General features: G+C 52.4%; 1 protein-coding gene across 6 annotated transcripts in view; it reads right to left on the bottom strand.

Annotated features, from left to right (window-relative positions):
- Positions 1 to 124: 124 nt before the first annotated feature.
- Positions 125 to 10,734, bottom strand: part of Tmem120b (transmembrane protein 120B) — a 40,778-nt gene continuing 30,168 nt past the window's right edge. For 4 of the 6 annotated variants that reach the window (XM_052755375.1, XM_052755373.1, XM_052755372.1 and 1 more), the window contains 6 exons: positions 3,803 to 3,868; positions 3,285 to 3,346; positions 2,611 to 2,703; positions 1,798 to 1,862; positions 1,228 to 1,296; positions 125 to 805 (listed from right to left, as the gene is read on the bottom strand). In XM_052755375.1, the coding sequence (XP_052611335.1) occupies positions 692 to 805; positions 1,228 to 1,296; positions 1,798 to 1,862; positions 2,611 to 2,703; positions 3,285 to 3,346; positions 3,803 to 3,868 (469 nt within the window). In that variant the 3' untranslated portion in view covers positions 125 to 691. Of the gene's footprint in view, positions 806 to 1,227; positions 1,338 to 1,797; positions 1,863 to 2,610; positions 2,704 to 3,284; positions 3,347 to 3,802; positions 3,869 to 10,004; positions 10,108 to 10,734 lie in introns of those variants that run through there. The other 2 variants (XR_008222040.1, XR_008222041.1) reach the window with 2 other exon arrangements.

Genomic DNA, 10,734 nt, shown 5'->3' with positions numbered 1-10,734 from the left:
CCTTAAAACCCTGCCACCTGCTCCGAGGGGAAGAGATCTCTCTAGGTCCTGAGTAGGTTGTGCCCCTTGTCCCCACTGGCCAGCAGGCAGGCGATCCAGGAGACACAAAGCAAGAGACAGGACAGGCAGGTTCTCTGAGAACTTAAATACTCCCTCATCACAGAGGGTGGGGGATATGGGGTGGGGGGCTTACAAGAGATGGTGGCCCAGGGGAGAGGGGACTCCACAAGATGCTTAAAGTTTCATTCCACCCGGTGCCTGGGCCACAGTAAATAGCAGGTCAGCTAAAGCCAACCCCTGGGAGGCACATCTAAACCCCAGGGAGGGGTTCAAATGAAAGGAGCAGGAAGAGGGGTTTCCCTGAGGCTTTTCGCCCCTCCCTGGAAGACAGACACAGGTATGGCCGCTGCCATTACCCAGAGCTGCAGGGAGGGCCGCAGATTCCAGGGACGTGGGGGAAGACCTGGCGTTAAATACGTTATAAATAGGGCGCCGGGGCAGGTCAATACTGTGCGCGCAGGCGGCCCTCACATTCCTCATGTCTGGCCAGGGACCAGGGCCTTGGTCCTGTTCCCAGTGCTGCTGCTGGCCCCTGAGATGCTGCTGCCAGTGCCCGGCAGCTAGGCTGCTGACTGCCATCTCCAGCAGTCTCCTTAAGTCCCAAGACCCCCAGGCCCAAGAGTCCGGAGGCTCATGGCTGCTTTGTCTTGTTTCTGTTCTTCTGGAGTTTGGTGTGCACGACTTTGAGTGTGGTCAGGAAATTGCCAAGGAAGAGGATGAGGAAGGTGAGTGCCAGCACAAATACCTGGTCCATTCAGAGGTGCAGCACCCAGCAATGCCCGGGGCGGGGGAGGAAGAAGAAGCTCAAGTCAATTCCCCTGCGGAAGAACCTGCCTCTAACCTCAGCCCCAGACCCTCAGCACAGCCATAGAAAGGACCAGCAAAGCATGGAGGTAAGTGGATAAGGTGAGTCCCCAAGGTCAGGTGGGGTTCTGGAGGAGTGGGGTAATAATCCTCTTTGGTTCAACGACACTGAGGGGCCCCTTGACCTCTTGAATTCCTTCCTACTACTTCCTCTCAGGCCCCAGCAGCCGAGAACTCTGGGCAGCAGGAACCGAGAACCAAGGAAAAAGGGATCGGAAGGGTCCTCCCCAAGGCAGCCCAGCCCTCTTCAAGCCCCCTACTCCCTACCCACAGACAGACAGACAGACAGATGTAGGCATGTACCTGCCATTCTTTGCATTCCTCCTGGCTGGAGAGCTCAAACAATGTGACGGCATTGTAGAGTTGCCAGAACTGGAGACAGGGAGACAGGCACCACTCACCCATCAGTTTCCCTGCAGATCCATGTGGAAAGCCGGGGAGATGGACCAGGCTCCCCAGCATCCAAGACCAACTACCCGCAACACTTGACACCCCCAGCCCATGGAATCACAAGTGTCTCAGACACAACACCACAAGTCTGAAGGGCCAGCTCTCGCTTCTCTCCTTACTGTCCCTAGATCCTGAGGAAATGAGGATGTGGCGGGGTGGGAGGGGGCAGTGTGTGTACCTGAGGCTTTCCGCTACTCCTTCGGAGGGACTGGCCCTATCCTCCACTATGGCTGCAAGCAGTGGAGAAGCCCCCAGACTCCCAGGCTCAGACATTAAATACACCCCAACAGGGAGCTAGGTTGGGGTCATATTTGTATGGGCGGCTATCTCATCCCAGATACCTTGTGAGAGAGGGGAGCCCCCAAGATCTTCTGTTCCCAGGGGTCATCCCTGACAGGGGTACCCACACACAGGGGGACTCACATGGCCACAGAAAAGGAAAGGCAGGAGGAAGGTGAGGCCCCGCCACATCCAAGACTGGAACCCTTCTGTGGGAAGAGTTAAGAGGTTAAGTGTGTGTGGCTACTTAAAAAAACGACAGGGTCTCTCTGTTGTCCAGGCTGACCTCAAAATTTCTGGGCTCGAGTGATCCTCCCATTTCAGCCTCCCAAACAGCTGGGACTTCAGATATGTCCCGCCACACCCAGCCTAATATTGTGTATAGTATAAAGTTCAGACAAAAAAACACAGGCATTTCTGGGCTGGAGAGATGGCTCAGTGGTTAAGAGCACTGGCTGCTCTTCCCGAGAACCCAGGATCAATTCCTAGCACCCACATGGCAGCTCACAATTGTCTGTAACTCCTGTTCTAGGAGATGCTCCTACAAACATATACATAGGCAAAACATCAATGTACATAAAATACAAATTAATTATTTTTTTAAAATACAGGCATTTCAAGGGTAAGGTTGAAAGGCCTAGCACTCTGTTGCTACCACCCTCGGTGGCTGAAACAGGATTCCTGATGAACTGTAAACAGCAAGTGGGGTAAGAAATGGCTTAGGATGCACAACCAGGCAGATCTCTGTGAGTTCGAGGCCAGCCTGGTCTACAGAGTAAGATTCAGGACAGGCACCAAAACAACACCCAGAAACCCTGTCTCAAAACAAAACAAAAACAAAAACAAATGGCGGCCCCAGTTTTGAGGCCTGGAAGTCTTGTGCCCTTCTGATGACGCGTCTCTACTGCAGGGAGGTAGATCAGTCTTCCCAACTCTAGCTGTTGCCCAGTTACTCACCCACCGTGAGGTCCAGGTGGTTCCTCTCCCCCAGGGCTCGCAATCTGTAGAGGCAGCCCCTCTGGTAGTAGTACTGTAGGAACTGAACACAGCCTGTAGGGGGAGCACAGTGCCCGGGCTCAAGGAAAACATAGCCACGGTCTCTGCCCCCCAAGGCCAACGAACGTCCTTATCAAATGCAGGCTGGTGGGTGGGCTGAGCAGAAGGGCAGAGAGAGCACCCTGGCGACCTACTTTTTTATTTTAATAAGGCACCACAGCCACGCTTCTCTGTCACTACCTCACTCCAGCGGCTGTCGCCCTCAGCACGGGAGCCACTTCCCAGGCACCTCAACGTTGCATGCCGTTCCCGGCATCGTCATCTTACATAGCTTGCATTCCCAAAAGCATTTATTAAGCGCCTACTGCAAGCCTAGGAAAATTCCAGAGGTTTCTACTCTGGCTGGTGCTTTCATGGGTCATGACATGTCAGTCTGTCCGTACTGTAAGGGATAAAGCGTGTTCAGACAAGGGCGAGAGACTGTGGTGGGGGCAGATCTAGATTTCTGGCCAGGACTCTCTTCCCTCCCCTCCACACACAGGCCAGGATGGACATCTTTCTGGGGAGACCTCCTCCTCAGTAAAATCCCTTGGGAAACCAGGTCCCTCCCCCGCAAGCTGGGCTTGAGCACTCACTCTGAAAAATGGAGAAGGCTAAAAACTGATTTCGAAACTTCTGATAAATGAGTCCATTAGGCCTGGAAAACAAAAACAACACGCACGCACGCACGCACGCACACAGGTGGGACATGCTGTAAAACCAGACACTCATTCATACCCCGCCCCCCCTTTTTTTTTTTGCTTTCATTCCAACAGAAAGGGAAGAAAATATTCAAAGGTAAAACCGAGTCCCAGATTCCTGTCCTTTGTCCTTGAGCTGACCAGGTCACACCCATCACCCTTTCTAAAATGAAGGGACATGAAGATCACTCTGATTCCTCATGCCGCTCCCTGTCACCTCTGCCCCAGCCAACCGAAACTGTGAAACAGTCTGAAGAAAGCTCCGGGCTGTCTTGGCAGGACCCTGGCAGCTAGGCCTCTAACCCAGTTTTTCAGTTCACACTTGCTTTGTTCCTGACCCGCCAGGCCGTTCCGAGGACCCCTTCCCCCGGTACCAGCCCCTAGCTCTGGCTCCACAGGGAGGGAGGACTCACCACGTCAGCATCACTCCAGACAGGAACGTGGAGACGTAATGGTGGGACACCCACCAGCCTTTGATCCTTGGTGAGAAGGAGAGAAAGAAAGCTCAGATGAAGCAAGAAATGCAGACACCCTTCTGCTTCCTAACCTCAGCCCTGTAGCTGGAATAAGAAATGGACTCAAACCAGACCTCATCTCTTCCTGCAGAGGCACAGAAACCCAAACACACTACTTGCAGATTAGCCCAGGGACCCGTTCTGTGACCTACAGAACAAACACATCCTCATCTAGCTCCCCAGCACTGAGATACTCCAAGCCTAACGCTACCTAGGGCCTATGACGGACTGAACTATGTGCTCAGATTCCTATGCTGGAGCCGAATCCCCCTGGGCCCTCCAGCATGATTGCATCTGGAGAGGTAACTCAGGTTAAGAGGACACACGGGTGAAGCCTTCATCGACGGTCTTTGAGCTACTGTCTCTGTAAGAAAAAGGCCCGGAAGACCAGAGCACAGAAGGAAGACCACACAGAACACAGGATGATGGGAAGGTAGCCATCTGTAAACCAGGAGAGAGGCCCGAAACCAGCACTGATGATACCTAGATCACAGACTTCCAGCCCTCAAAGCCACAGGAAAGAAATGCCTGGGGTTTTTTTTGTTTTGTTTTTTTTATTTATTTTATTTGTTCATTTGTTTTAAGGAGGTAAGACTTCAACTTTGAGCATTAGGGACACTCTACCACCAAGCTTCATTTCCAATCTTAACTTTTATGTGCACTGTGTTTTTACCTGCATGTATGTCTGTTTGGGGGTGTTGGATACCCTGGAACTGGAGTGACAGACAGTTGTGAGCTGCCGTGTGGGTGTTGGGAAGTGAACCCGAGTCTTTTGGAAGAGTAGCCAGTACTCTTAACCACTGAGCCATCTCTCCAGCCCCGCCTGTGTGTTAAGATGCCCAGTGTGTGGTATCACGTGGCAGCCTCACAGACGGACACAGGTCCTTTGCACATGCTGTCCTTCTGGCTCCTACTCTTTTTTCCCTGCTAGGCTCTGGGGTCCCGAATTGAGGTTCAGACTCCACTTCCACCCAAAGGCCTTCCCTGACTACACTACCTAAAACAGTTCCACCACCCCATTAGGGATAGAAATCTGGTTTTCATTTTTCTCAGGAGGCAGAGGCAGGCAGATCACTTGTGAGTTCAAGACCAGCCTGGGCTATATAATGAGCCCGTCTCAACAGAGGGGACCATGCGGATCTGCCGTCAGGGAAGGGGATGCTAAGGCTCTCTTTGCAAAAAGGAAAAAGAGTCTATGGAGTGCAGCTGACATGGCTCTACATTGTCACCTCTACCCTCCTCTACCGAAGGCAGGTAACATCGTAAGTGTAATCATGTCCAGGAACTGTGGCGACTGAGAGAGGTCGCCTGAAGCCAGGCCTGGTGACACACGCCTGTAATCCCCACACACAGAAGGTTGTGACAAGAGGATCTTGAGTTCAAGGCCAGCCTGGACAACATATTGAGACCCTTGTCTCAGATATAAAGAAAGAGGAGCTGGAGAGAGAGCTCAGTGGTTAGGAAGAGGACCCGCTGCTCTTCTAAAGGCCCCGAGTTCAGTTCCCAGTACCCACACTGAGTGTCTCCCAGCCACCTACAACTCAACTTCCAGGGGCTCCAACAGCTTTGGCCTCTGTCTTAGGGTTTCTGTTGCTGCAACAAAATACCACAAAGCAAGCTGGGGAGGAAAGGGTCTCCTCAGCTCACGCTTCCACATTGCTGTTCATCACTAAAGGAAGTCAGGACAGGAACTCAAACAGGGCAGGATCCTGGAAGCAGGAGCTGATGGAGAGGCCACGGAGGGGTGCTGCTTACTGGGCCTGCTTTCTTATAGAACCCAGGACCACCAGCCCAAGGACGGCACCACCCACCACCGGCTGGGCCCTCCACCACTGATCTCTGATTGAGAAAATGCCTTACAGCTGGATCTCATGGAGACATCTCCTCTCTGATGACTCTAGCTTGTGTCAAGGAGACACACAGAACCAGCCAGGACAGCCTCCACAGGCACCTGCACTCACGTGTTCATAGCCACATGCATACACATACTCCTACACATGGTTAAAAATTACGAGAAAGAGAGAAAAAGGGAAAAAGCAGCAGTGACTCTAAATGCCACCAACACAGAGGTGACAGAGGGGATCAGGATAAGACATTGACTTCTTTGTCTCCAGCTCCCAGTCAGCCCCCAACGCAGCCCTTTTGCCTTTTAGCATCTAAAAGACCCTGGCTCCAATTTCCTAACAGTAAAGGCAGTTAGCCAGATCCTCAGACTTTCTGCTTAACAAGCAACCAAGAGGTCTCCCTGCCACCTCCCCAGAGCCTTGCAAGGCCATGCCACAGCCCTCAGATCTTGGCCACCCCCAGGCTCCTTTGTCCTAGTCCCCACAAAGCTCCCCTGAGAAACGCCCTCTCCTGGTGCGGGAGCAGTTTGGGCTTGATACAGACCCCTGGGCAACAAGCCTGACTGAGCAGCAGCTTTTAATTTCACAGCTCGCTGTGCCCAGGGCCCAGCTCTGACAGATGCCACCAATAAACACAGCTCGGTGACACTGGGTGAAACTAGAAATCCACCTTCTTCCCCCAGCTTCGCACTCATGAGCAACCACCATCATCGTCTGCATACCCCAAGGCTCCGGGCCGGCTCCGGGCTGATGTGTTTATGTAACAGCTTCCACTGTAATGGAATTCAGATACTCTACAATTCAGTGGGTTTGGTCTTTTCACACAGCTGTGCAACCATCGCCACGGTCCATTTTAGACCTTTGTTTCACCCCTGTTGGACTTGGACCTGTCTGCTACAGAAATGCAGCTTGCAAGGGGGGCGTGTGGGGCTCCCGGAGGAGCAGGTGCACTTGCGGCTAGAATGTCGGGACAGGGTGTACTCGTCTCTGGGCACTGTGGGGGTGGGGTGGGGGAGCTCACTGCTTCTCCCTGCAGGATACATCAGCCAGTACATATGCAGAGGAAGAGGACCACCAGGCACTCACTGTTCGGCACCCAGGTAGCTTCTGGTTTCACGCTTGGGATTTTTAGAGTAGCTGGTGGGATGACTTCTGCATTGCAGACTCTCTCGCTCGCTCTCTCTCTCTCTCTCTCTCTCTCTCTCTCTCTCTCTCTCTCTCTCTCTGCCTGCTCCCTTCTGGATACATCTGTTCTAAGTATAGCCCCTAAAAAAGCCAGCGGGAGCCCGGGACCATGGCTGGCTTCTTGGAATAAGTCAACGTGACTGCTGCCGATTCACTAGTCATGTGGGCCCAGAAGGAAAGGTTCTTCTGCCATCTGCCAATCACCACACCAGCCGTTCTGGTTCCCAGGCCTCTGCTTCCTTATGGGGGCAGCAACTCACCTAGAGGACAAGGAATTCCGTCTGGACACTCAGCTCAGAGCAAGCCCTCTGGGTTCTACAGCTCTCCAGCCAGCGATTGGCTCAGAAGTCAGCGAGGTGACTCAAGCCTAGCCTATCAGAAGAGTGTCTCAAGACTCCCACTGGCTCTGGGGGAATGACAGGAAGGCTTCCCACTCTGAGGGGGTTGATGAGATAGGGAGCCAGCCTGGGCTGTGGAGAGCAAAGTAGTGGCGGGGTGGGGTAGCCAATGGGGCTACCTATGAACCTAACTGGACCCTTGAACTTCCCAGCTGAAAGGCAGTAAGTGCCCTTCAGATTTGGTCCCTCTTAGGTGGGTTTTGCAAGGGAAAGCTGACTTCTTTTTTTTTTTTTTTCCGAGACAGGGTTTCTCTCTGTAGCTTTGGGGCCTGTCCTGGATTAGCTCTGTAGGCCAGGCTGGCCTTGAACTCACAGAGATCCGCCTGCCTCTGCCTCCCGAGTGCTGGGATTAAAGGCGTGTGCCACCACTGCCTGGCAGAAAGCTGACTTCTTTACTGAGCTCACGAGTGTGCCGTCTGCGGTGGGAGGCATCAGACTCACCCAGGATGAGCTCCATCTCAAAGTAGGGCAGTCCCCCCCCCCCACCACCACCCCAGGCCTGCTTTCCCTGACTTCCTTCTGTTCCAATTCTGCTCCCAGATACAAAACAGGGATGAGGAGAATGGGTTTGGGGGAGCCCATCCTGGGCAGCAGGTCTCCAGAAGGCCTGTGTCCCAGTACACCTAGGTATCCCCAAAGACCGCTCCTCACTAGGGAGCCCAGATTTCATTCATCTCAGCAAGACTTACGGGTGTTTACTGGGCACCAGCCTGCACAGGCCCTATGATGTTTCAGGGGTGCGAGGGGCCAGCGTGGGACCGCTCAGTGGGAGGGGCACTTGTTGCCAAGCTGACAACCTGAGTTCAATCCCCAGGGCCTTCATGGCGGAGGAGCTAACTGACACCCAAAGACTATGCTTAACCTTCTTTCTACATGCACAACACGGTGGCATGTGCATGCCACACACTCACAGAAAATAAATGTTAAAAAAATTAAGATGTGGGGTTGGGGATTTAGCTCAGTGGTAGAGCGCCTGCCTAGCAAGCGCAAGGCCCTGGGTTCGGTCCTCAGCTCCGGGGGAATGGGTGGGTGGGAATTAAGATGTACACAATTGCATATGCACACCCATATACACAGAGACAATAAACAACTGTAAAGAATTAAGACATACATAGTTGTACATGCATGCCCACATATACATATAGTAAGATAAATAAATGCAAAAAAATTAAGACGCTCGAGGTGGGGGATGTGTGTGGCACATGCCTTTAATCCCAGCACTCAGGAGGCAGAGCCAGGCGGATCTCTGTGAGTTTGAGGCCAGCCCAGTCTATAGAGTGAGTTCCAGGACAGGCACCAAAACTACACAGAGAAACCCTGTCTCAAAAAACCAAAAGACATGCACAATTGCGCACACCCACATACACAAATAATACATACATAGAAAGTAAATAAATAAATGTAAAAAAAGATGCACAGAGTTGCCCACCTGGCCCTATCACCCCACAGACTGGTCATAGTTCCTGTGGTCATTCTAGAAGCTAGGGTCCCCTGGGTCTATTCCAGACTCTCCTCCCCCAGGCCTGGAGAAACAGTCCCACCACTGCATGGGACTGTGTGGGAAAGCCTCTTTTAAAACATCTGTAGATGATCCCTAGAGGCGAAGATTGAGTTATCTCAAAATCTCTAACCCAGTGTCTGCCATATGATAAATGGCATAGGGGGGCACGTACACAGCAGACCCACACCCAAAGCTCGAGGTTATAAACACCGATGCTCGTTCCTGCTCCAAGGAATCCAGAAAAGCTCCTGTTGAACTGAGGCAGGTGAGGTGTGGCTCTGGAACTCCACACTCCTGACCTTTAATACCTCTGATGAGCCTGGTCTTTCCAGGGGACCCTCTCTTGGTAATTCTGTTCTCTCTCTGGTAATGGCCTGGTCCACAGCTAAGCCCACTAAATTAGCAAACAGAGGCAGAGTAACCACTCCAACATGAAAGCCACTCCCAAAGACCACCCAGGCTCTCAGGAGTCCTTTATTATGTGTCTGTCTGTCTGTCTGCCCATCTATCTATCTATGCATGTGTGTGTGACTGTGTGTGTTTGCTGGACCCCCTGGAGCTAGAGTTACAGGCAGTTGTGAGCTGATGGGTGTGGGTGCTGGGAATCGAACTTAGTCCTCTATAAGAACAATCCATGCTCTTAACCACTGAGTCATTTCTCTCCAGCCGCCCAGCACTCTTAATGTGTGTGACAGAGACAAGCCTGGCAGCAAGTTCACAGGGACAGGAAGAGACCGGCAACCAGAAAGTTAAAAAAAAAAAAAAGGGGTGGTGGTGGTGGTGGTGGTGGATCCAGGTGTGGTGGCAGAAGCGGGGAGATCTGTGAGTCCAAGAGCGGCCTGGTCTACATAAGTTCCAGGCCAGCCAGGGCTACGTCAGCGAGACCCCGTTTCAACAATAACCATCAGGAAAAAAGTGGGAGAGCTGTCGCAGGACATGGTGGTGCACACCTGTCACCCCAGCCCCTGGGGCAGCGGCAAAAGCAAGAGGAGCCCAGCCTGGGCTTCTACTGAAGACTCGGTCTCAAAAGACAGAAAAGAAAACCAAATAAATAAAGAAGTCGGGGAGTGGGTTGACTGACGATGTGAGGAACCCGTGGCCCGGGTGGTGTACGGAGAGGGTAACAGTGGCATGGACAAGGACCAGGAGGAGGGCAGTTTGAGGACACTGACCTCCTCTGCATGCCGCAGGCTTATGCCCCTAAGCACGGCTGTGCCCTCCTCAGTAGGCTGCTCTCGGCTCAGTGTTCAGGTTCGAGCACGCGGGAAGAACCTGCTGCAAGAGATCACCAGGCAGAAAGTGAGCCGGTGTTCCGTGACTGCAGGGTTGACAGACGACCCAGTTTGGGGTTCTTTTTTTTTGGGGGGGGGGGCGCGGGGGGCTCTTTGTGTAGCCCTGGCTGTCCTGGATCTCACTCTGTGGATCAGGCTGGCCTTGAACTCACAGAGATCTTCCTGCCTCTCGAGTGCCGGGAATAAAGGTGTGCGCCACCACTGCTGGGATATTTCAGATCTTTTAAAAATATTTTAATTACATTTATTTATTTATTATGGGTGGGAGTGTGTGGAGGTCGGAAAGCAACTTTATAGTTGGTTCTCTCGTTCCATTATGTGGGTCCCAGGAACTGAAGTCTACATTTTTTTTTTTTTTTTTTTTGGGTTTTTTCGAGACAGAGTTTCTTTATGTAACAGCCTTGGCTGTCCTGGAACTCGCTCTGTAGACCAGGCTGGCCTCAAAGTCACAGAGATCCACCTGGCTCTGCCTCCCCGAGTGCTGGGATTAAAGGCGTGCGCCACCACCGCCCGACTTAAAAAACCTTTTTTAAAATGTATTTTTATTTTATGTGTATGGCTGTTTTGCATATATGTGCTCTACATGTGTGCTCAGTGTCCTCAGAGGCCA

This window comes from Peromyscus californicus, unplaced genomic scaffold (genome assembly GCF_007827085.1).
Source record: "Peromyscus californicus insignis strain IS unplaced genomic scaffold, ASM782708v3 Scaffold_2__1_contigs__length_46816999, whole genome shotgun sequence".
Classification (NCBI taxonomy): Eukaryota; Metazoa; Chordata; class Mammalia; order Rodentia; family Cricetidae; genus Peromyscus; species Peromyscus californicus.
Note: the sequence above shows the minus strand (reverse complement) of the source record. Positions and strands in the feature narration are given on the sequence as shown.